Source organism: Arvicola amphibius, chromosome 10, assembly GCF_903992535.2.
Source record: "Arvicola amphibius chromosome 10, mArvAmp1.2, whole genome shotgun sequence".
NCBI lineage: Eukaryota > Metazoa > Chordata > Mammalia > Rodentia > Cricetidae > Arvicola > Arvicola amphibius.
Window position 1 is genome coordinate 66,374,989 of NC_052056.1, and position 27,696 is coordinate 66,402,684.

Consider the following 27,696-nt stretch of genomic DNA (forward strand, 5'->3'; position numbering starts at 1 on the left):
AAGGTTAAGTCATCCATGGTGCTTGTTAGGACCCAAAACGTTGTAGTCATTTTTTTATTGGAGCACAAAAAAAAAAAAAAAAATCAAGGAAATTAGGACCTTACAACGGCCCCCCACTTCCCTCTATTTCATGCCAAAGAATCTCTCCTCAGGAGAGAGATAGAACTAAAGAATTTTAGACTAATATGTCTAAGACAGTGGTTCTCAACCTGTGGATTGAATGACCCTTTCACAGGGGTCACCTAAGACCAATGCAAAACACAGATACTTACATTATGATCCACAACAGTAGCACAATTACAGTCATGATTACAGTCATGAAGTAGCAATGAAAATAATCTTATGGTTGGGGAGGTCACTGCAACATGAGGTAATGTATTAAAGGGTTGCAGCATTAGGAAGGTTGAGAACCAATGGTCTAAGAGATAATATCACATGTGTATGTATGTATATATGCATGTATATATGAATGTATGTCTGCACACACACACCACACATACACACTGGTACAATCAGAGCCCAACAGTGATCTTGGAGAGCCTTACAGAATACTTTAATTACAGCAGAAATATCTGATTTTTAACTTAAGTTGATTTTTAGAATGTTCCAGAAAGAGAAAGCATAAAAATCTTAGTAATATACTGGAAGATTACAATGTAACTGAAATTCTATACCAATTGGGACATTTCTATTTACCAATTATTTTCCATAAAGAGGATACTTACAATCCTTTCAAGTAATTTTATAGTAAGATGTATTTTTATACATACATAATATGATATGTTTTTACTATAATTTAAATATCTAAATTAAATATCTAAACATAAGGCAACAAATACTCATTAAAAATATCAGGTTCAGCATAAGGTTTTATTGATTTAATATATACTGTTCCATTAGAGCTTTTGTGTTTTATGAAAAAATACAAATAAAAATAAAATTTACATAAATTTTCTAAAGCAGCAATGGTAAAGTACTAAGATTATTTCATTCTTATCAGAAAACTAAAGACTATTCTTCACTTGGAAAAACTATTAGCATAAACTATGCAAGTAAACTCATGTTAGAACTTAAATAAAAGCACAGAATTATAGAATGGAAAGATAATATGCATGGATTTAAACATGTGCACACACGAGTGCACACACACCCACACAGACACACAACACATAGACAACACAGACACACACAAGATACACACAAACACAGATTTGTCTCTCTCACACACACACACAAATCTCTCTCTCTCTCTTACACACACACACACACACACACACTCACTCACTAGCACTTCACACAAGGTTAAGCATAGGAGAGATATTTTTAAACATTTTTACTATTATGAAATTTATAAAAGTAAATTTCTGCTTTGGAATTTTTTTCCCCTCCAAATTCAAAGCTAAGTGTAAAACCAGTAATGTAAACCACTTACTTGGCAAGCAAAACTTAGCTAACCACATATGCAGCAGATTATAGGCCAGCAGTTCTGAAAATGCTGAGATGATACAAGTCATCAAATCAGAAGTACTCCTTTAATATCATAAGCCATCTACTTCATTATCAAGACCACAGAGTACATGGGTAAGGAACTAAAAGAGGAAAGCGCTGAGTCAGTAATTTCCATCTGATGGAGAATGATCAGGGCTCAGAGAAGCAGGGAAACTCTGGAGGAAGCAGCAGGGAGACAGAAGGATTCTTACTCAAACTAGTAACACTTTTTCTAAAAAAAAAAAAAAAAATTCCAGTAACTTGCCCTTAGAAGTTTAGAAAACACATTCTATAAACTTCGTTTGTTATTAAAAAAAAAAAAAAAAAAATGAACCTATGGCATTTGTTGGCAGTAGCAACAATCTAAAAACTACCCTAAGCAAGTTACATTTTAGATCCTATCTATTCTCAGAAAATGCAGCTGCAGAGACTGATAGCAACACAGAGACTCCAGGAACAACACATCTGTTTCTCATGGGAGAGAGTTCAGTCAGAAGGTTACCAAAGTGATGGCTGAGCTCTGCCTTCCTAGAGTCTGTCCAGCAGTCACGGCCCCTGTAACACTGCAGTGATGTGTATTCCATATGGCCCAAACCTGACAGTCAGACAAGAGGTGCAAACCACGGGCTGATGGGTCTACTGAAGAGGAATTTATCTCTGACCTAGGGACACAGTATTTTCTCACAAGTATTAGTCACTTGTATCTAGTTCAGCCTGAGTTAACTATAATCAAAATTTTAAAACTGAGTTCTCAGTGCCATGACCCATGTTTCCAGTGCCAAACTGTTACATGGGACTAGTGGTTCTAAATAGTTATATATAGTATGCTATATATACTTTATATAGAATTTCATTACCAAGGATGTTTTATTGGGTAACCGTGTACTAGATAATAATTACATCTGGACAGGTGGGACAGCGCTCATTTAAATGGATCACCTGAACCTGGATTAGGCTCCACAACATTAAATGTCTAAAACCAACACCACCTTTAAGTGTACACATGTGCATAAGTGTGCAGATATGTGTCAGTATGTGTATATCCAGGTGAAAGTACACCTGTTTTAACAAATATTTTTAAATCACTCTGCAATTATAAGCAATTAAGGGTCTTTAGCACTTTATTGCTCTTATGTTAGCCATCAATTTAGCTTCAGATGCTTGAATCCTGAGATCTTTCCTGTCTTTTTGTTCCTTAGCTTGTCAGTGGATGGTAGTGTTGGTAACTTCAGGAGGATACAAAGGAAAAGAGTCATTCTATATTCCTGAGGCTATCACTTTGCAGATATAACCACAAAGTTAAAGTAAACAAGGCCCAAGTAGAAAAGAGAGCAGGCATTCACGGTGGTTAATTGGGCTCACTCAATAACACACCCAAGGACCTTGAAATCAGATTAGCCAATGTGTATACTCATGAATTTCAACATGCCTTGGAAATCAAACTGATCACAACTGAAAAAGTATTCTCTTAAATGTTATTGTCTTCCCTGCATTCCTTACATATAGTTACATTTTATATGGTTGATCTACTTTATAACAATCCAAGAATATTTGAACTTAACTAAATTATTCTATCATAAAAATTACTAAAATGGAATCAACTCTACTTTAAAATGTCCATTATTTTCAGATCAACATAAAATTTTCTAATCATCTTTATAAAAAGATGGAACTCGTATACATTACTGTATGACACTGTGAGGTTCTAGGAGGCATTCAATGAATACACAATGCACAGGCAAGCAGAAAGGGGTAACAATGACCAGCTCTACAATTCTCTAATCGAATATTCTGATAACACATAAGTGTAAACACAAGTTTACTCATCTGCAATATGAGAGAAGTAACCACTAATAAGTGCTTAAGTAGTGGAAAGCATTGTTATTTTAAAGGCATGCATTCTGATAGAGAGTCTCGTGGTCTAGAAAACGAGAGACTATTGTCAGTCATAGGGCATCCTCAAAAGAACATGACATTATATAAGCAATAACATACAAAAGTTTTTTAAAATGCATTTTCCTCTAAAATTACCCAGACAATAAGAATCTATTTACCCTACTTTGAGTTCATTTATCTCGAAAGGAACTCCAGTGATCTGTTTCACTCTCCGAGTGCCATTTCCCTGGCACTCTGCTCGTTTCATATGGTTTGGCGGCTAGTTCTCTGTTTGCCTTAGCCTAGAAAGAAAAGCCACTCACGTCCTTAAACTTCTGTAGAATAAACCTAGTGGTGCTCATTAAAACCCAAAATATCACATCCAACCCAACTTACCAGGGAAAATTAAAAAAAAAAAAAAAAAAAAACTATTGGGTTGTGGCTTCATAGAACAAGAGAGCTCCCTTAAGTGCTAGCTCCTACAAGACTTGTTTATACTGAGCCAGACTGTACACTTTCAGTTTCTCTTCTAGAAGTACATACTTGACTAACATGTTTTCCCCTATTATCATTAATAAATTAAATTCATTAAAAATAAAAAAGCTGATACTAAAAACTTTCAACTTTACTGCAGTTATAGATGATAAGATAAGCAAACAAAGTGAAAATATTCCTAAAAAAGTTTCCCATAAAATGTACAATGCACAATTTCATTCCGGTAACTTGGTCAGAATCTACACAAGTTTCCAGTAACCTTAGTGTATGTAAAATAATAATTAAGTCAGAAACATATAAGTCTTGAGATTCCCACAAGTTTCCTCTGACATATCATCACATCTCAGAAACAAGTCGTGGTTATGGGTAAGAAATGTACCTAGAAGATACCCCAAGATCTGGGCACCTTGCTAGAATCAACGAAGTCTCACAATGATGTACGTATCCACACATAGCAGACCAACTTTCCTGGCTGTCAGACTTTAAAATTAGATATCCTCCTCCAGAAATAAAGTCTATATAGAGACCCTGCAATAATTACAAAGGGGAAACTAGGCTGTGTTTCCCAGTATGACCACAAGACTTCAAGACAAAAAATTAGGAAATGAACAAAGTTCTTTAGAAAGGGATTATGTAAATTGAGTGAGGTTAAATTTTTCTTTTTGTTCTTATTTTGTTTATTTCTTAAGAGAGAAAACCTTATTCATCTAATTGGTATTCAAATTATGTATGATATTTAAATTTGGGTGTAGTGTTTCTTCTAGAATGTATACAATACGCATATACTGTGCCTAAGTGGGCCGTGAGGACTTAGGTTCCCTGGGACTGAGTTAAAGACAGCTGTGAGTTCCCATCCCATGTGGGTGAGAGGAATCTTACCTATGTCCCCTTGGCCCTCTGCTACACTATCTCTCCAGCCCCACATGAGGATTCTTGATAGCTTTCTTTTCTTAACAAAGGCTGGGAGTCAGCTACTACCATGAAGGAAAAAGCAAAAATCAAAGGTGGATTCCAGTAAGAATGCTAAGATCCAAGGTAAACAGCACAGAGTAGCAACGTGGATATGTTGTGAATTTTGTTTATTATTTCTCAGACAAAACATCAGCTTCGGAGCTACACGGACCAGGAGTCACATATTGCTTAGTCATCAGCTAAAAACCTTCAGCAAATTCTTTAATCTCTCTGTTCTCATGTGGGGAACCTCAACCTCATGTTTCTCTTCTGGGGAATACAGTTCAGTGGGTGCTAAGTTCAGGTACCAGGGATCTGGTGCATTATGAAGCAGCAAAACTCCACATAAAATGGCAATAAAATGAGCATTTTCATAGGCTAAAAGGATTTTGATAAATACTTGGACAGGTGTTTACTCAGATTTAATCATTATATTTTGTATCCATGTATCCAACACAAGGATATAAGTATGTACAATTATTTATCTTTATAGCCACAAAATATTTTCTTTAAAATGGGGCAAGAAGTGTTTTATTAAGATAAAATAAATTATGCCCATATGAAGGGTAAAGAAAATACTTGCCATTTAACAAGAAGTAATTCAGTAAAGCCTATTATTATTGTTGGCATCATCAAAGTTAATAACATCTTATAATTGCTTATTTTCTATTAAGTATCTCTTCTAGACAGGTGTTATTAACCCACTAGTGACCCAGATCTAGGCTTCTAAACTGGAAGATGCAGTCACTACAGGCCTTTAAAAATCTGTAGAAATGCTCTCAATTGGTAAGCCATCTCTCCAGCTCCAGGGGTGGATGTTTGATAGTTCTTTATTTTTAGTGAACGCTCAGCTATTACTATGAGGGGAGAGAAACAGAACTTCTTTGTAACTAACATCCAACAGGATAGCACATTTCCAAAACAAAGTAAGTAGAAGTGAAGGGGAAGCAGAATATCTAAATGTTTGATTAGTCTCACCATTCCAAACGTTCACAGACAAATGTATAAGGTTAACAAAGCAATGCAACATTCTCTATGAAAGCCACATAGTTAGAGTCTGTGAAATAAAACAATCATCAAAGCAACACAATTGAAATGCATTAGAATTGCATACTTATAAGCACAGCCATGCAAAATCCAAGTAACACTTTAAAATGTACAGGAAAAAGTTGTGTGACTAAAGCTACATGGATTTTCATAATTTTTGTACTTTAATTGTTTTATAATGGAAACTTTCTACATAATCTATATGCCATTTATATCTTTAATTGTAAGAAACATGATATTGTTTAACCAATATGCAGAAATACAATGGCCTTATTGTAACACGTAAGCACATCTGCTCCTAGAAAACATCCAGACGTCTAGTGTAAATTCTGCCATCTGATCAACAGTGAATTCTGACAGGCTCCTTCTCACTTAAGAGCCACATACTCTGCACTGTGGAGGGAAATCTACATTATCCCAGGAACTCATCCAAGAGACAGAGCTGCAGGAAACAAAGTTTATTCAATAGAATGCTACAAATCTGTCCCACTGCAGCCTACATGAAGCTACCCACATACATTAACTGATGTGCTAACCTTGTCCTGCACCAAATAACTATTTCCACACTGCTGCTGTGAAGCTATTTCCAGTAAGCAAAGCAACAACTATTTGCTTTCCTTCATCAGCAACCGTCCAATAACCATCCTTTGGCAAGCTTCTCCTTCTCCAGCCAGCAGTGCTCACAAGGCCTTCACTATCAGTTAAAGGGAGACCATGTTATCAGTCACCAATGCCTGGTGACTACAAATGCAGGCTGCACCTTCTGCTCAGAGGTTTCCTGGGGCCGGATGCTCAGTTACACTACGGCTGTCTTCGCAGGGTTTTGAGTGCTGTGACAACCCCACAACCAAAAGCAACTGAGGAGGAAAGAGTTTATTTCTTCTTAAAACTCTCAGGCACACACAGCCCATCACTGAGGAAGTCAGCACAGGAATCGAAGGCAGGAACCTGGAGGCAGAAATGAATACAGAGGCTATGGAGGAGTGTTGCTTACTGCCTTTGTTCCTATGGCCTGCTCTGGGGTGGCCCCACCTACACTGGGCTGGGCCTTTCCCCACACATTAGTCTCTACTTAAGGAAATGCTCTACAGGCTTGCTCGAAGACCAATCTGGTAGAGGCATTTTCTTCCTATTTCTTCCTTCTTTTTTCTTTTTCTTTTTGGGTTCTTAGAGACAGGGCTTCTCTGTATCGCCTAGGTTGTCCTGGAATCTGTTCAGTGAACAAGGCTGCCCCAAATCTAAGAGATCTGCCTGCCTCTGCCTTCTGAGTGCTGGGATTAAAGATGGACACTCCCTCTTCCCCAGTGGTTTTAGCTGGTGTCAAAGTGACATAAAAATAGCCAGCTGCCTGCATCTTGAATCTTGTACAGAAAGTGGCTGCCTGCATCTTGAACAAAAAGAACACAAGATGTTCATATACCTTTCGAATGTAGAACTTTTATTGTTCTAGAGTGTGCGTGGTAGTGTGTGTCCATGTTCGTGTGTGTGTGTGTGTGTGTGTGTGTGAGTGTGTATACAAATGTGTTAAAGGTACTTTCGTTTTGTTTTATTTTAGGTTCTGGAACCAAGACAAAAGCTCTACTACTAAACTACACTGTCACTTGTTACATAAAAGATAAGAATTATTTGAAAGAAGGGTTGACAGGCAGGTCCGTAGTACAGTGTTTGCCTAGCATGTCCAAAGGTCCATGGTTCAATCCCCTCCACCAAAAATAAATAAGAATTATTTAGAGAATTAAAAAGGCTAATATGTACCCTTAGAAATAGAACATTTTTGTTTTCCAGGTAAGATAGTGAACTAGAAGCCATGTCAGAATGAGTGGCTGATCACTGTTAGGAAACAGAGTGAACAAGGAGGATTTTCTCTTTATCGGCTGCTTCTCTAGTCCCCAGAATCCGTTTGATCAACGCCCTAAGAAAATTTCTCTGCTGCCAGACTGAAAACTGTGCTCTACCAAGGGTACTTGTTGCTGGGACTGCAACCAAACACATCAGCCTCACAGGTGCAGAATCTGGCAAACTCAGATATGCAGTTAGTTGCACACTGGGCAAAAGGGCTCTTCGGTAAAATCTACCAAGCAGTTCAAGTGTCAGTTTTATGGAATCTGTCCACACTGGCTGCTTCCAGAACCATTGTTGTCCCCAACAAGGATGACAAAACCTGGGGGAGTGAACACATGCTCTGAACAATGCTTTAGGCAGCACACAGCTATCCTGGCTGACGGCCCTGCAGGGTCACATCAATCAGCTATCTCGAGCTCACAGTTGTGCCAAGGAGTTCCATATGAAACCACACACAGAAATAGAGCTGGATTCCAAAAGAGACAAGTACAGGACTGGGGAAAAAAATTGCACAGGGTAAAACTCAGACAAGAAAGCAAGAGGAATTCGTGTTCTTCTCGTAGCCCATGGAACTTTTTCTAAAGCACATCATGTATGGGACAAAAAGTATCTACAAATCCATAAATAATGAAGTAATGTCATGTATTCTATCTGACCACAATGAGATGAGACTAGAAACTTCAGGAAATATACAATCTCATGGAAACTGAACAACACACCGGAATGATGAATAGTACACAGAAGAATCAAGAAAGAATTTTTTTAAATTCCTAGAATTAAATCACCTTGTAATCAATCTTAAGTCATTAAAATAACAAAAACAAATCAATCCCAAAAGCAGTAGACAGGCAGAAATAATGAAGATATGGTCAGAAATTCATGAAATAGAGATGACATAAACGATAAAAAGAACCAATGGATCAGAGCTGGATCTTTGAAAAGATAACACTGACAACGGCTTGCACAAACCAACCAAAAGAAAGACAGAGAGAAGGCATAAACTAGAAGGATTAAGAATAAAACAGGAAAAATTAAAAAACACCAAAAAGTTTCAAAAAATCATGATGACATACTTTAAAACTTTACATTTCACTAAACTGAAAAATTTAAAGGAATGGGTGGAGATCTACGGAAACTAAACCAAGATGAAGTGAATAATTTAAACAGATTTATACAAGCAATGAGGTAAAAGCAGTAATAAAAATCTCCCTACCACACAAAGCCCAGGTCTAGATTAATTCAGTACAGAATTCTACTAGACCTTTGAAAAAGAACTGATGTCAATACTCCACAATTTAGTCTTTAAAATGGAAAAGGAGGCACACTTCCGAATCCTTTTACAAAGCCAGTATCACCCCATACCAACACTTCATAAACAATTATAACACAATCTCTCTAATCAACAAAGATGCAAAAATTGTCAACAAAAAAAAAAGCAAATTCAAGTACACATCCAAAAGACCAAGTTAGGGATGTGAGTGTAACTCATTTATATAAATCAAGAACAGAAATAATCACATAGCTACCTCATAGACATGGAAAAGACCTTTGATACAATAAAACATCCACTTATAATAAAAAAAATATATCCTGGGGAAGACTAGGAATACAAGAATCATATCTAAACACAATGATGGTTTTATATCACAAACTAATGACTATCATCATATATAATTGCAAAAATCAAAGCGTTGACACTAAGATCAGAGATAATGGGACCACTCTATTCACTTCTACTCAATAAACCACATGGATTCCCAGCTACAGAAATACAATGAGAAGAAAATAAAACGGATTAGAAATAGAAGTCAAAGTCTATTCATGAGAGATTCCAAGTTCCCAAAGAAACTCCTAGAACTGAGAAACACCTTCAGCAAAGTGAGCAGATACAAAACTAACAAAAAGACAAAGACAAAATTCACTGAGGGAAAAATCAAGAAAATAATCCCATTCACAATACCCTCAATAAAATAAAATACCACAACATAGCAAGGAAATGAAAGATAACTTTAAAATGTAAAGAAACTGAAGAAAATACAAAATGAATGACCCTATGAATTGTTAGAATATTGTGAAAAGCAAACTACAGATTCAACGCTAATCCATCAAAATTCCAATCACAATTCTTCATAGAAATAGAAAAACCAACAAACAAATTCAGTCTAACATCCATAGAGAAGCAACGAACACCCAGGCTAGCCAACACTGTCCTGAGCAGGACAGCCCTGCTGGAGAGTCTGCATCCCTGTTTTAAAGCTACACTGCCGCAGGAGTAAAAACAACATGGCACAGCCACAATCCAGACATACCCACAGATCAAAGGACCCAGATATAAGAACACACACCTATAGTAATAAAAACCACACACTGAAGAGGAGACACAAATGGTGCAGGGGAAACTGAGTAGCTAATATGGACAGAGGAAGCTTGATCCTCATGTCTCACCCTGCAAGAAGATGAACACACCTGGTTACCCTAATGGATGTTTGCCCTGTGTGCAAATTTGGCTCTTATTAAAAGGGCAGAAGGCTTATCAGTTATGAGCTACTGCAGAGGACCCGAGTTCAGTTCCCAGCACGCACACCAGGAGACTCCTAACTCCTGTAACTCCAGTTCTAGAAACACCTGAGGCCTCTGACCTCCAAGGAACCCACATGCATGTCACCTCACCTAAACACCGATGCACACATATACACAGAATCAAAAGTAATAAAAATAATTCTTTTGAAAGGAAACAAGTTTAAAAAGGAAGATGAGAAAAGGAGAAATGAGGAGGAAGACATGAGGTTGGGAGCGGATATGATAGAGCAGAGGGTCTGAAAAGAACTGGAAGGGAAGAAGTGGGTATGATCAAAATATACTGTATTCATGTAAGAAATTCTCAGATATATTTATAGTGTTTGTGTGTTTAAAGTAGTGCTGATTTTACCTTTTCCACTTAAATTGAATGAGATCATTCTTAAGTACAAATTAAACATAACTAAAGCAAAAACCTTTGGGCTACTTTGAATTATGATTTTCCCCTTCTTTTCATCATTAAACCATTACAAACTTAAAAACTGCACATAACTTTTTCCTTATGTTTGCTATTATCTCTCTTTATTTTTAAAAAAGTGGCCTGTTTAACTTGAATGTTATTTGTTAATGTCCTTTATCTAAAAATCAACTAAAGGAGGGAAGAGCACACATGAGAACTCAGAGTTAAGTGCAGCACCATCTAAAACTGTATTTTCTGTGCCCTCAACAATGAAGCTGGCACAGCAATTCCTGAATAATATACGTATTTTACCAGGGACTCACAAAACTAACATCAACCTATAAACAGATTAGACTATTCCCTGCAACAAACCCAAATACAAAACTCCTTTAGATATCTCAGAGATGAGAGAATTCATATAAGGAAAGTAAACATGATTTAACCCTCATTCCCACCGCTACCCTAGTGAGCTCATGAAAGAATGCTAGGTCGGACCCTGGCAACAGTTCAATTACACCTGATCATCCTGTGCGGGAAACAGTTTTCCAGAGTACTATCTAATAGACAAAACCCTAAAACCTAGTCCGCTTGTGGCCTAGTCAACAGACAGTTGACTGTTCAGAGAATGGGGCAGGCTGGTCAAGGAATAGGTACTTCAAAGGGAGCTCAGGAGACACATGGGAAAGAGGCAGCTCAGGCTTACAGAGAATCACTTCTCGAGCTAAGCTAGGTAGGCCAGGTGTTAGGAATGGAGAAAGCTTCCATCTGCATAGTGAAGACATAAACTCCAGGCAGAGGGCAGAGGTTAGGGCTCACAAAGACAATGCAGGCAAGAGTAGAAAAAACCCAGCCAGCAGCATCACCAGATGGAAAGTCCCACCGCATTGCACAACATGTCAAGGTCTAGGGTACTCTCACAACAAGCTCACAGGTGTGGCCCAGTAAACATTATGTGAGGAAAAGATAAGGAAGCGGGAACCAAAAGATGGGACTGATTTCTCTGAGTTGCTTGAGCAGTGGTTCTCAACCTTCCCAATGCCATGATCCTTTAATAGTTCCTCATGTTGTGCTGACCCCCAACTATGAAATTATTTTCCTTGCTACTTCGTAACTGTAATTTTGGTACTGCTATGAATCACAATGTAAATATCTATGTTTTCGGATGGTCTTGGCAACCCCTGTGAAAAGGTCATTCGACCCCAAAGGGGTCATGACTCACAGCTTGAAAACCATTGTACTAGAGTAATACAATATAGTAAAGAAGACATACAAAGCCAGGTTTTACAGATCTAGGTACAAAGTATTTTCCTTTACAAAGAAGCTTCTCAGCAGAATTGAATTTTTACACTGCAAACGGATGTAAAATTGAATGCACTCTTAAGCTGAACCAAGTATTACAAAGTAATTCTAGGGGTGGCTGGGTTACAAGAAAAGTGTAAGGAGCCGGGCGATGGTGGCGCACGCCTTTAATCCCAGCACTCGGGAGGCAGAGGCAGGAGGATTTCTGTGAGTTCGAGACCAGCCTGGTCTACAAGAGCTAGCTCCAGGACAGGCTCCAAAAGCCACAGAGAAACCCTGTCTCGAAAAACCAAAAAAAAAAAAAAAAAAAAAAAAAGAAAGAAAAGTGTAAAGTAGAAATGGATACAGCAAAGGAGTAGCCTCCTATACCTGATCTTAAAATAAAAATAAAAATGATAGTTATATTACATATTACTAAAGAAGAATCAAAATGCACATTTCTTAGCACTCTTGTATGACAAAATTAGTTCAAAATCTGCTCCCCACATTTTTAGGGAACACACAGGGAAACCCATAAATAGAGAGTAAACAGTAAGAAGAGTCTTTGTAAACTTGGTACTGAATGCATGAAGCCTCAATCATGTCTAATGCATTTATAGTGTACACTTTACATTTCGCTTAATAACTCTGAATTTCAAAATAAATCATGACCCTCAAGACAGTCTTGGTTTCCTTCAGGTTTGACCAGCCAATGAAGCTGTGCGTTCACACATCCAGAAAGGATCTAACAAGGATCCCACCCAATCATCAAATCCCTGGTCTTTCAACAATGCCGCTTTCTGTTACCAGCTTTCAAATATCAACTCGACAAAGCTAAAAACAACAAAACATACTCATGGCTCACCGTTCCAACCAGGATGGGTGACGACAACCTTGATACGGAATGCCTGACAAGAGATGTTGCCATTAGCCACCTGGAAAGCACACGAAAGCAAGGGAATGGGCAGCATGCATGGGTCCAGCAGCCTTAGGTGCAGGAGCCCCAAGAGCAAAAGATGGATGACAGGACAGCACAGCGGCCTTGGGGGAAGCAGCAACCTAGAGCCATCGGCCTTTAGAGTCACCAACCAAAAGTAGTCTGTCAAGTGCAGGAAGGTACTCTTCAGGCAACCAAAAGAAATACATAAATACCAACGCACCGCAAAACCTTTGACCTAGAATCTGTCCTGTCTGCAAAATATCCTAGGCCAAGGATGGCACAGACTGGTGGTGGGAGTAGTCACTAATGTCTGATGTGATTTAAGGCCCACTCTACAAGACAGAACCTATGCCCGACACTTCTATGGTATCCAAGAAAAGAGACTAGACAGCCCAAAGACGTAGGATAAAACAAACACCACAGGTACAGGTCTTTAAAAAAAGCATCACTAAAATGAATCTTAGTGACATTCTGAAACGATTCCTAATGATATTCTGCTATATTATTCAGTCATCATCAGAGACGCTTCCTCCAACAGTAGATGGAAACAGATGCAGAGACCCATGGCTAAATAGTAAGCAGAGAGTGGGAAAGACATTGAAACACATAGTTCTAATTGGGATATCTCTATCAAATCCCTCCACTCAGAACTCAGGGAACCACAAGGAAAAAGAGGCAGAAAGTATGTAAGAGCCAGAGGAGTTGGAGAACAAGAAGAACAAGGCCCACCGAGTAAACTAAGGCACACATGAACTCAGAGACTGGAGCAGCAAGCACAGGTCTACCTACACCTGCACCAGGTCCTCTGCGTACAGTAAAGCTTTTAGCTTTATTTTGTATTTTTTATTTATTATTTATTATGAATCTCCAGAGTGTGAGAATGAGTGTGTATCTCCTTCTTGTGCCTGCTCTTGGGACTCTTTTCCTCCTCTCAGGATGCCGAGTCCAACTTCAAAATGATGATTTTGCTTTATCTCACTATATTTCAACCTGTCATGTTTGGTTGGTATTTCTCAGAAGCATGTTCTTTTCTAACGAGAAAGAAAAAGGGGGTGGACCTGGAAGACAAAAGAGGTAGGGAAGAGCTGGGAGGAAAAGAAGGGGAAACTATAATCAGAATATAATATATTAAAAAAGAATCTATTTTCAGTAAAAGGACAGAACAACAACAAAAGAATGGCTTGCATATACAGTACAGAACAGTTTAAAATTATGAAGCCAGACAGCGTAGACATCTGGAGAAACAAAAGAAGCAGACCTCAACTTAGAATCCAGCTATCACTAACAAAACAAGAAACATTTTGTAGGCAGAGCCTGAATGTGACCTATAAATGAAGACAATGACACTTTCTAAAAGAGCTGCTAGCCCAGATGTGAGCACAGATTAGAACTATAAATGGGAAGGAACAGAGCCTTAATTGAGTCCTTTCTCCATCTTTCTCTACTTAATTTCCCAGTGTCCTCAAAGTTAGAGAATGTGATTCTTAAAGTAAATTGTGAGTTCCTCTAAGGTAAGGAAACAAGACTGAGTAAGCTGTGAACACAGAGACAGAGGAGAGGGCAGCACAGACTGATGCTCTTCACACTTTACCATATGCATGGTTAGAGCAAACCGAGGGACCTTAACCCCAGCTTGAAGACTCCCTTTAAAAAGACAAAGCAAAAAGCGCAGTGGTAACCTGACTAGTTATCTGTCATATCTGTCACTAAGGAGCTTCCTGGGGATTACAAGCATCTATCATATATAAAGCTTAAAGCTTTCAAGGTTTGGTGGCACACTGGTCTAGGTACACCACTGACTGAGTCTCTGAAGTAGCACTTCATCTATGCAAATGCACATAAGAGACTATGAAGACAGCCAATTACTCAAGCAATAAGCTAAAAGAATGAGAAACTTATTTTAAAAGTTGGGTCTCTTGGGACTAGCTACTAGGTCTGAGGCTCAGTGGTAGAATGTTTGCCTGGCACATAGAAAGCCCTGGGTTTGATATCAAAGTAAAATCACACTAGTAACTGAAATTTTTATCTTAAGCAATATTTATCTTAGGCAAGTTCCACTGAGCAAAATTTAAAAGTTATCTTTTGTTTGTAATTGATGAGGTACCAGACAGCAACATTTAAAAAGGTTACATAGAAGTATTTAATAATGTTGCGTACAATGCTGTGATATTAGACAAAGATTTAAAACTGACTTCATTTGTAAATTGGATGTCTTAAAGATGCACCTTCAGAATGTATAGAAATTTGTCCAAGCTCAATAATAAGTCTAATTACAAAAATCAGCAAACGTTTAAATAGACTCTAAAGCTCTTCACAGCCATATACTAAGAAGAATGATATTTCATCCTATATAAATCATAACTTAATGAACTCCACTGAAGAAAAAGAAAGAAGGGGAAGTACTATGTAAACAAGTACTATGTAAAAAGTAAGGTTTTCATGACACTATGCTCACCAGCTACCTGGTGTACACACCTTCATGTTTGTGTGAATGTGTTTTAAATGAAATTGTGTCAGAAAGAAGAATTCTTTTGTCACCTTTTCAAAAAAAACTGTATCTGAGCACTCCTTTATATTAGTTTCTTATTTCAAACATCTGGATAAAAAACCAATTATCCTTTGTAGGTCTTATCAAAGATCTAGGTGTTCTAATTGTCTATTTATGAAGCAAGGACATCTTTAAGTGTGTCACCAGTTAAAAAAAATCCTTCAATTAATGGCACTAACAGTGCTTTTGGTCACTGAAGAAAAATTCATTCATCTGGAAAATGTACATAGGAAGTAAAGAAAAACTAGGAACTATGATTTCTCTTGAGTTTACTTCCCTAAGAAGTTTAATTTTAGACAGCTTATATCCTTAAACATTAACCCTTTCATGAAGGCTAAGTATACAAGAAAAACAAGCATTTTTTTTCTAAGTAGAAAAACACTGAGGCAGGAGTTTGACTTTCAGGAATCCATGGAATAAGTTATTTGCTCAAACAAGAGAGCTAAAAAGAAAAAGAAATGTTTAGTTAAAAAAAAAATAAAGCCCATGAAGCATCATGGAAAATATTATCTCCAAAGTAACTCCTCAGAAAAATCCCTGAGACAGTCTTACTATTCATAATTCTCACTCTACTCTTAAACACGCTAACACTACATGAAGCACGTCAGAAGTTATACTTACATATCCACACAGCAATTGAAAGAAAAGGTGGGAGGGAAAGACGAAAAGGGGACAGGAAAGGAGGGAAGACTGAACCAGCAACAAATCCCACTAAGAACCTCACTTGTAGCCGGGCAGTGGTGGTGCACGCCTTTAATCCCAGCACTCGGGAGGAAGAGGCAGGCGGATCTCTGTGAGTTCGAGGCCAGCCTGGTCTACAAGAGCTAGTTCCAGAACACATTTCAAAGCTACAGAGAAACCCTGTCTCAAAAAACCAAAAGCAAACAAACAAAACAAAACAAAACCTCACTTGTTTAATACACGATGTCCATCTCTGCTCCCTGGATTTTCATAATGAGGAGGAATACTCTGCCAACAGAAATAGTTGTAGTTTTCTACTCTATCTTTTTAAAAACGGCAGTCAACTTCACATTTTCTAAATGGCAATTATACTCTCTTTACATGAGGATTGTGGGGGGTGTGTGTGTGTGTGCGCGGGCGCGCGCGTTTGTTGATTTCTACTTAAAAACAACTTGTCCATTTGGGCGAAATGCACTTATTCATGCAAGAAACTATAACTTAGCTGCATAGTACAATAAAGGGACAGGCTTTGAGCTAGAGGTACTTTTAGAACACATATGATTGTAAAAGTGTACAAGTTTGTTTTGGTTCTGAGAAAGTGTCTCTTATGTGTAGCTCAAGATTCCCTCAGATTTATAATCCCCCTGCTTGTTGAGATTACAGGCACAGCACAAACAGTTAAATCTGAGGGTTCTTTAGAACAACTCCACATATTATAAACTGCAGTCTAGATCTCAGCCATGTAGCCCAAGGCACTTGTATTATACAGCTACCCTCACACCTTATATGGCAATGGGCAGACTCTTTTAGAAAATCTGTATCTAGAGACTAGAGAGATGGCTCAGAGGTTAAAAGCACTGAGTGTCCTTCCAGTTGCCTTGTATTCAATTTCATGAACCCACATAGCAGCTCATAACCATCTGTAATGCCAGTTGCAGGTGTTGCAACACCACCTCCTGCGCTCCACAGCCACCAAACACCCACATAGTGCAGACATACATGCAGTCTAAAGACCCAAATATTAGAGTTAAAAAATTTATTTTTGTAAAAATCTGTCTATACAGTTACCAAATTGTGTCACACCACTTTGTACTTAAGAAAATAATGATTGTAGTATATTTTTATTCCAGTAATATTTCCAAAGCCAGAATATAAAACAAGAAATTTCTTCTTTTGTATGACTTACATGTTTATCAGATGAATTCTACAAGATATATATTCACGTGTGTGTGTGTGTGTGTGTGTGTGTGTGTGTGTGTGTGTGTGTAGAAGTATGTGTGTCCTTATAAACTCAATGGAAGCATTACTGGTATGTGCTAGAATCAAAAGGAACTATGTCTTTAAAAGCATATAGTCTGAGAAGGAATCTAAAAGAGTTATGGTATAGACAGAACTCTAAACCAGACAGGGAACATCTAAAACATGTTCACTCACTCGGTTATTCATTCATTCACATATTCAAATATTACCTGCATCATTTCTGGCTCCATGAAAGCCATGAATGTAGATGTGGAGAATACAGTGAGGTAAATAAAATGTTTCAAAGAGTTTTCATCAGAATCTCATTAAAATCAGCACAATCTGCTGTGGAAATTTGAAGAAAAGGAAAGGAAAACTTTCCCTTGAACCAGACAAATGCTGATACCACATCAGCTGCCCAGAGGGCAGGCATTACGTGTTGGATCTCTGGAGCTACTGGGTAATTTACTAGAACAGGCATTATTTTATCTCCCTCTTGAAGTTCTGAAGTTACAGTGTTAATTTACCCCACTGTGCCACCTGGGAGTCTCAGACTGAAAATCAACCAGCATTTTCTAGGTATGACTATTTGTATAGCTATTTCTAAAACTATATTGAATTTTATCTTTTATTATAAAAATAATTGGCTTGAAAACAGGGCCTATACTCTAAAAATAAGTCACTCCTCTGTGCACTGATTTTAAATGTCAGCCATGTTGCTACTTGCACGCACACAATGGGGTGGAGGGTGCAGATTAAGGAAGTGGCAAATGATAAGCCTTGCCATCTAAACAATAGGAACACAAAACAAGATTTGGCAGACCACTAAAAGAAAAGACACATTTTCCATCACAAAAGCATATGGATGTTCCAAATATATGTTGATTATGAAATAGGAGTGTACAGACATTTAAATGATGTAACTCTTTTCACCTGTATAAACTCAGTCGTCTTTGTTTCCTAATTTGCTTTTGAAAGTGTATGAACATCCCAACTGTGTGTATAAAGAGCCTGACGGAAGCTCTCACCTCCATAAAAACCAAAGAGGCAAACATTACATGTTAACCTAGGAAATAATTCATGGAAGTATTATGGTACCCTGATACCTGTTCTTGGTACATCAGTTTCCAAGTGGCCTACACTCTCTTAAAGAAAGGACAGTAAGAAAAGGCCACATCTACATCTTCCCAGACTCAACTGGAACCACCCATGACATCAGATGTCACTGTACATAAAAAAAGCCACCAAGGTTTAAAATCAAAAGAAAAGTGGGAAACACAGAGACAGGAATATTTTTAATGATATCCAAAAACATGAGCCAATATATTAAGCAAAGTACGACTAAGACCCTTGGAGTTTTAGGACTGCACAGTGTCAGGGCACACTCTGCTCCATCGTGGGCACCGTCGAGTTCTCTTTAATTAGGAGGAAGATATTGTTGGGTGGCAACTGGGCCATAATTAAGCATTATATGAGAGAAAGATACAAGTCATTAGACTTGAATACTTCAGAGATCAAAATCTCCCCTCTGTGGGGGTGCTCCTAATAAATCTATCCATCCTTTGATGATCTTAGAACCAGAGAAGCCAGGTCTTCCCAAAGACAAGGACTCCAACAGCTTCAGAACCTTCAAAGTGAGCTAGTGTCAAATTCTAATCTAACAAGGCCATGTGAAGGGAGCCACACTATGTTCTTATCAGTTTATCAGAGTATGTAAACAGGAATGCCAAGCATGTTCTCCAAAATGAAAACCAATTTGAATGTATCCAGAATCTTGGTGTTTGGGAATGGGAAACAGTTTTAGATGGCAAGTGTGAACTCAGACACTAGCAGGAGTTAGGCCTGTCTTGGTAAGAAATCAGAAGACCTCAGGCTTACAAAGCATCCACAAATATAAAGTGCTTGCCAGGTCACTGACACAAGATGGACGGTTGGGGAAGGGGGAAGGCAGAGCACCAGGAGGCTGAAGCTTTGTGTATCAGGCTTTGTTTGAACTCCAAGTCTCACTCTCTGCCACACCCTCAAACAATGAGTTTACTACCAAGGCTTTCTCCTCAGACATAAAACCAGCCAACACACATGTACACAAAACCCGTATCTAAAAGCAGGACACACTCTGGAAGAGACAAGCTCTACAACAGGCCTCCTGGTAAAGAACCAATTTGCCTTCCCCATTGTTCAGCTTCTTAGCCTCAGTGGACTAAAAAAAAAATAAATAAATAAAAATTAAAAATAAATGGTAATAACCAAAGTCAAGCCAGGAACCTAAACGATGGGAAAATGCTCACACTAAAAGCTTAGCCTGAGGACATTATTACCCTTTAGAAACAAAGGACTAGATCCAAACCAGCTACAATTTGAACTGTGGGCCACTGAACTCCCTTTAACTGCAGGGCAGAGGCAGCCACACAGTCACCAAGAGACTTGGGATTTCTAGGTTGGCCTGAGCAAGACTATTTGCGTCACGTTAAGTTAGCAAGGAAACCTAAAGTTCGAAAAAAGCAAATTCCTTAGTTTTCATTTTGGCCACAGATCCCAGAAGAAACCAAAGGGATCCACAACAAAGGCCCAGCCAACTTCTGGCTTTACCACAGTACACTTAAACATTCTGGGCCTTGACATGCTTAAGTCTGGAACTCCCTAAGACTGGAGAGCCAACAACTGAACTTAAGAGGAGCCAGTAACCAAAACAATTCTTAAAAAATGCTAGGCCCGAGGGCGTGTGATGAAGGCTTTTTGCAATACTCGGCCTGGCCAGGACTAGGCAATCTTATTTTCCTGGACTTCAATGTGGGAGCCATGAAAAGTGAGGGTCACGAGACTCCCCACCCTTTCCATTCTGGTCTTTATTAAAAAAGAAGGAAGAGGGTGATGCTTATGGGGACTTGGGGTCCATCCACTTAGGGCAATGCCAAGCTTACAACGTGAAACCCCTTGGAAGGTGAAAGAGCCAGCCAGACACTGTGGTAGAAGGGTAAAGAGGGTTTAGAGAAGGAAAGAGGGAGGAAGCAGAGGACAGAAAGGAGGGAGAAGAGAGAAGCAGAAAGAGCAGAAGGAGAGGGTCATGTTTCAAAACAAAGGCTCCACTCCGAACGCCCCCTGGCCCTGGCCAGGCTGACTGGGCTGTGGTTTCTACCACACTAAGCGTCCATTGGACAGAACCGGGCCGCGGTCCCGGCCGTGGAACCTCCCGCAGCCCCAGGCGGCCCAGGCCGGGTCTCCGCACGCGTGGCCGGCCCCGCGCCCCACGCAGCCCCGCTCCCCGAGACCCGCGAGCGAGGCCCGGCCTACCTTCCTTCACGCCCGGCAGCTTGGACTGATCCACACTCACGTCGGCCATGGCGCCCGCTTGGCTTCGGGCGGGCGCACGGAGGAGACCTCGGCGCACGCACGCCCACCTCGCGGGCCGGCCGCAGCCACCCGCGCACCCGGGCCCGCTCGACGCCCAATTCCCCCGGGCCGGAAATGCACCGGAGTCCAGTACGGAGGGAGAGAGGAGACAGAAAGGCGGCGGTGGCAGCGGCAGCGGCGGGGGGCGGGAGCTGCAGGGCTGCACCGCACGCACGGGCGTGCGAGCCAGACTGCCTCCTCCTCCTCGCTTTTGTGGCTGCCGCGCCCAGACCGGGCCGCAGATCTGTGTCCTGGAGGAAGGGACCGACGGCTGCACCTGCCAGCTCGACCTGATAGAACCTGTCTGAGAGCCTGAGATTGAGACTTCTGTAAAATGATTACTGAGTGCCAAGCAGGTTCTCTTGTATCCAGGGTTTGAGCAAATATATGTATGTATTTATGGACCTTTAAAAGGGGGAACAACACATTGAATTAAAGCACACTGAATTAATATAATTCTGGGCCCTTCTGGAAAAAGAGTGTTCACAACCAGCCGGGAGAAGTGAGTCATAGTCGTTCAGCAATAACCAATCCAATGTTTACCAAATCTGATGTGTGGTATTGGGTTGGAGAGACTGTGACAGAGACTTGTATCTGGCTTCCCACCGTGCCAACATGCCACACATTGGTCTGTAATTCAGAAATTTGTGTTTCCCTGGAACAGGCGAGCTTTCCTGTGGATATCCTTTCCCATGGGCACAGCGTGGGACTTTCCTTTAGGAACTGACTCTTCCTCCTAAGGGGTCATTCCTGTCCTAAACTCGTGTCATTGCTGTTCTTATCTTTCAGTCCTTTAGTCCACGAGCCATGCATATTTATTAAAGAATGGGTGTGAGACCAAATCGGGTGGAGCAGACTGCTTCCCTGAGTTTGCTACACAAAGGGCAGGGTGGCAAATTAGTATTCTGTTTCCTGAGTGGGACTCTCACTAGCAGACAATGAAACTAAACTGAAGAGAAGCAGAGGTAAAAGAAAGCAAAGAAAAGGACACTTTCTCATGGAAACACAGTAGCGAAACAATTCCTCCTCAGAGCTTCCAACTGTGCTAGCAGGATTGCTGGACTGTAATCTCGCGCCAGCCTCTGTCTTCTCTAAGTTCACTAGGTCGCTTCAGCGACTGGCCTGAGCTGGTGTTCTGTCTCAGCTCAGAATCCTAGTGTGAGAGGTCAGGAGGAAGTGGTGTGGTTTTAACTTGACATTAAAATCGCCTAGCAGATATTAAGGTGAAAATTAGAGCAAAAATTAGATCAGAGCTGCTGCCCGCAAGCCAAATTCAGCCCGCTGCATTTGAGTGACTATTTTGTTTAAATACTACATTTCAAATGACTAAAAATATCGAATCATTTTTCAATTTTGCCTTTTAAGCCCAAGTTCTAAAGTACTAGCAAAGCCTTTACAAGAAGAATCTGCACATCCCTGTAATAGAATACTTTTTAAAACTCAGTGTGAAGAAGGAAATTATAGCGAAGTAGGCTTGGGGATATTTTTAATTGTCCTGCCATATATGGTTCTGTTTTGAATCTTCTGTGGTTCTAGAGAACATTTATAACGACAGCGTTTCTTCTTTTATCTCCTTCTCCCTAAATTATTTCCACTTTTTTTTTTTTTAAATCAAGCTCTATCCTGGGAGACGGACATCCATAGATGCATCACTTGGGGCTCCTCGTTTGTGCTCTCTGTTGAGTTTGGACTGAAGTAATAAAATCAGAAGGAAGAGAGGAACCACAGAGTCTGTCTTGCAGTCTTCTTCCCGTGTGCTAAACTTAACCATAATGGGTCAGAAGACAAACTTGAAAGAGCCCATTCTTTCCTCCCTCCGGTTTCCAGGGACCAGAAACAAACATCTGTGCTCTGTCAACCATCTCACCATTTACCAGTTAGAACCAGGAAGGCTGCTCTAGCTGTTAAGAGTACCAGTTGCTCTTGCAAAGAATCTAGGTTATGTTCCCAGAACCCACAAGGTGGCTCACAATTGTCTGTAACTCCAGTTCCAGGTGCTCCAATGCCCTCTTCTAGCTTCAACAGACTCTTCGCGCACGTGTGGTGCACATACATACACATATGCAGGTAAACACTAACATACACAATAAAAATAAATCTTTAAAAATTCGCCAGTTCAAGTCCCTGCTTTTGAAAATTGCTAGTATTTTAAATGATGTTTTTTTTGGAGACTTTAAGAACAAAGGCTTTTCATTTATTCTGATATAGACAAGCTCTGGCTTAAGCAGTTACAAGTAAATCTACATCCTGATGGATCTGAATTATGACGGCTATACGTAAATCCAATTAGTCCCATATTACTAAAACTTCGTGGCTATTGTAATTATTTGCCTTGGGAGCTCTAGAAAGCTCTGGACATTCAAAAGGACTCTCTGCTCTTGTACCTTTGGCAACAATGAGGCCAAGAGAAACTCACAATGCAACAGCCTCTGGCCTTTTAGTTTGGCCCGGAGATGTAAGTAATTGTAGGAATATGTACTCTTAATAATGTAATTTGGGGAGGATAGATGACAAGAGTCATACTTCAGTTCCATTGGCTGGACATCAGAGATAGGTCCAGACTCCACAAAGAGAATGTAAGACCCTCAGCATTGAGGAAGTGGGTAAGAAGAAGACTAAACTGTTGATGTTATTAATAGTGCATTGAAAAAGTAAAGTTCATGGCTGCCCCCTTTTAAAGTTGAAGTGTGCAATAAAAGAGGGACATAAGGGGTGATCTGAACCCAGTTGAGCAGGTTTTGAGTAGGTCAAAGTCTAGATTAATATTTAAAGTCTTTATGCCTACTGCCTTTAATCTTAACACATGGGAGGCAAAGACAAGCAGATCTCTGTGAGTCTGAGGCCACCGTGGTCTACAGAGTGAATTCCAGGACAGGCTCCAAAGCTATAGAGAAACCCTGTCTTGAAAAATCCAAAAAAGAAATTATATATGGAATTTAAGAAGAAGTAAGCTCAATTAGTCATTGAAAGATACAGAGACCAAAAATAAAGAGCAAAATAAGGAATCCCATTGAGTTAGTAAAAGAGGGTGCACCATGGGTATGTCCTTCTAAATAATGATTAGAAAAGCTAGCAGCAAAAATGAAGACAAAGCAACAGGCTTGGCACAGAAAAAAGGTTTTACCATGTAGGGAAAGGGCAGAGAGGCACAAGAGAGCCCGTTGTGCAATGGGGAAATAGAAAGGGGGATTGTTTCTTTGGTTTTGGCTTTGGTTTCATTTTGTGTTGATTTGGTTTGTCTTTGGAAGCCCCCACTGAGCAGGAGAGACTCAAGATAGGAGATAAGTTTGGATTTATCCAATTAGTGTGAACCAGTTGCTGGTGTGAACCAGTTGCCTGGTAAGATAGGAGGTGAGGAAGGATAGGAATCTCTGTGGTCTGAGATTCATTAAAGGATTTAAGGGATGGCCAGTAGGTTGAGCATGAGGATGACAATGACAGGTTTTGTCAGAGTCTGACAGCTTCTTTTTTATAGCTTCAAGCTGGCATAGGTCTCTGATGGTCACACTCCCTCCGAATGCCCTGTAGTGTTTGAGTTGAATGTCTTCCCACTCTTGCTAGCTGCTTCAGGCCTGCCAACAACCCTGTTGAATAGTCTTTTAGTTGCGTTCTTTTCAGTTAAATCATGTTGCTTGGAACATGTTTCCTGTCTAGAAGCTGACTAATTCAGTGAGGTATTCAAAAGGCCATGGCTTTGCTTTCTTTCAAAACACCCACATTTCTGACCAGAAGAAAAATGGAAACAAACAAGCAAAAAAGTTAAAGTCATGCCTACTCTTTAAAGAATCAGCCACCTTTTAAGAGAGAAAGTAAGGGAAAAGAACTAGCTTCCCCATCCAGTTTCTAGAGCTGAAGATTTGAAAACCCCCTGCATGGCTAGACTTGCCTTCAGTGACTCACACCTACATTGTATCTGCCCCAAATCTGAGCAATTCAAGCTCAGGGTTAGAAGACCTTTAGCAGAGGTTTGAAATGCAACATGGGGAAATAGCTAATTTTTAAACTAATTTAATAAGAAATGAATGTGTATTAAACCCCACACACTAATAGTGGGAGGCATCAACACCCTGCTCTCCACTGAACCTGTCTGCCAGACAGAAACTTAACAGAGAAACAAGGGAATAGATGTTATGGCTCAAATAAACTTAACAGATATCTAAAGAACATTTTATCCAAACATAAAAGATTATACCTTCTTCTCAGCACCTCATGGAACTGTCTCAAAAAATGACCACATACTCAGTAACAAAGAAAACCTCAACAGATACAAACAATTGTAATAACCCTATGTATTTTATCAGATCACCATAGCTTAAAGTTAGAACTCAACATCAACACTAATTTCAGAAAGCCCACAAACAAATGAAAATTAAACAATGCTCACCTGAATCACCAATGGGTCAAGGAATAAATTAACGACTTCCTTAAAATTCAACAAAAATGACCAAACTTACGGGACACAATGAAAGCAGTGTTAAGAGGAAAGTTCATAGCACTAAATGCCTACATAAAGAAGCTGGAAAAATCCCAATCTAGTGAGTTAACAGAACACCTGAGAGCACTAGAACAAAAAGAAGTGAACTCACCCAGGAGGACTAGATGACAAGAAACAGTCAAAATGAGAGTTGAAATTATACAAAGAGAAACAACGACAACAAGAAAAACAATACAAAGAATCAATGAGACAAAGAGTTGGTTCTTCTAGAAAAACATCAAAATAGACAAAACTTTATCCAAACTAACCAAAAGGCAGAGAGAATATCCAAATTAACAAAATCAGAAATGAAAAGGAAGGAACAGAGCAACAGAGAATCATCAGGTCATACTTCAAGCACCTACGCTCCACAAAATTGGAAAACTTAAAGGAAATGGACAATTTTCTGGATGAATATCACTTGCCAAAATTAAATCTAGACCAGATAAACAAATTAAACAGAACTATAACTGCTAAGGAAATAGAAACAGCCATCAAATGTCTCCCAACCCCCCAAAATTTTCCAGGTCCAGATGGTGCAAAATTCTACAAGATTTTCAAAGAAGAACTAATACCAATACTTCTCAAATTGTTCTACATGGTAGAAACAGAAGGAACAGTCCCAAACTCTTTTTATGAGGCTACAGTTACGCTAATACCAAAATCACACAATGGCATTACTAAAAAAGAGAATTAGAGACCAATTTCACTCATGAACATTGATGCAAAAATACTCAATCTAAATCCAAGAACACATCAGAAAAATCATCCAACATGACCAAGTAGATTCAGTGATGGTTCAACATATGAAAATCTGTCAATGTAATCCAACATATAAACAAACTAAAAAACAAAATATCGCATAATCACCTCATTAGATGCTGAAAAGTCCCTCAACAAAATTCAACACTCTTTCGTGATAAAAGTCTTGGAGAGCACAGGTTTACAAGGATCATATCTAAACATAATAAAGGCAGTATACAGCAAGCCGACAGCCAACATCAAGCTAAATGGAGAGACACTCAAAGTAATTCCACTAAAATCAGGAACAAGACAAGGCTGTCGACTCCTTCCTTCATAGCTATTCGATATAGTACTTGAAGTTCTAGCTAGAAAAATAAGACAACAAAAGGAGATCAAGGGGATACAAATCATAAAAGAAGAAGTAAAACTCTCACTATTTGCTAACAATATGATAGTATACATAAGGGACCCCAACAATTCTACCAGGGAACTTCTACAACTCATAAAAACCTTCAGTAATATAGCAGGATACAAGAGTAACTCAAAAAAAAAATCAGTAGCCCTCTTTTATACAAATGATAAGTGGACTGAGAAAGAAATCAGAGAAACATCACCCTTCACAATAGCCACAAATAGCATAAAATATCTTGGGGGTAACTCTAACCAAACAAGTGGAAGAGATGTATGACAAGAACTTTAAATCTTGGAAGAAAGAAATTGAAGAAGACACCAGAAAATGGAAAGATCTCCCATGCTCTTGGGGTAGGTAGAACTAACAAAAAAAAATGGCAATAATACCAAATGCAATGTACAGATTCAATGCAATGCCCATCAAAGTTCCAGCAAATACTTCACAGACCTCAAAAGAACAATACTCAACTTCATATGGAAAAAGAAAAACCCAGGATAGCCAAAATGATCCTGTACAATAAAAGAGCTTCTGGAGGTATCACAATCCCTTTCTTCAAAATCTACTATAGAGCTACAGTAATGAAAACAGCCTGGTATTGACATAAAAACAGACAGGAGGACCAATGCAATTGAATGATGACCTGGATATCAATCCACACACCTAGGAACATCTTTATTTTTTTGACAATGAAGCTAAAAAAAAAAATGGAAAAAAGAAAATGTATCCAACAAATGGTGCTGGCATAATTGGATATCAACCTGTAGAAGAATGCAAATAGATCCTTATCTATCACTATTCATAAAACTCAAGCTTAAATGGATCAAAGAACTCAACATAAAACTAAACCAACCACACTGAACCTCATAGAAGAAAAAGTGGAAAGTACACTTGAACTCATTGGCACAGAAGACCAGTTACTAAATTTAACTTCAGTAGCACAGACACTGAGAGAAGCAATTAATAAGGGGGACATCCTGAAACTGAGAAGCTTCTGTAAAGCAAGGGCCACAGTCAAAAGACAAAATGACAGCCTACAGAATGGGAAAAGATCTTCACCAACCCCACATTAGACAGAGGGCTGATCTCCAAAATATACAAAAAACTCAAGAAATTGGTCATCAAAAGACCAAGTAATTCAATAAAAAATGGGGTACAGAACTAAACAGAGAACTCTGATCAAATGTGTCTTATATGGCTGAAAGACACTTAAGGAAATACTCAATATCCTTAGCTATCAGAGAAATGCAAATCAAAATAACTCTGAGATTCCATCTTACAAATATGAGAATGACCAATATCAAAAACACTGATGACA

At 39.2% G+C, this 27,696-nt stretch overlaps 1 protein-coding gene across 2 annotated transcripts in view; it reads right to left on the reverse strand.

The window, feature by feature from the left end:
• Positions 1-20,901, reverse strand: part of Ccdc50 (coiled-coil domain containing 50) — a 70,093-nt gene extending 49,192 nt beyond the window's left edge. Inside the window, exon 1 of one of the 2 annotated variants that reach the window (XM_038344730.2) lies at positions 20,653-20,901. In XM_038344730.2, the coding sequence (XP_038200658.1) occupies positions 20,653-20,701 (49 nt within the window). In that variant the 5' untranslated portion in view covers positions 20,702-20,901. The remainder of the gene's footprint in view (positions 1-20,652) is intronic. The other variant, XM_038344731.2, reaches the window with a different exon arrangement.
• Between the last annotated feature and the right edge of the window lie 6,795 nt (positions 20,902-27,696).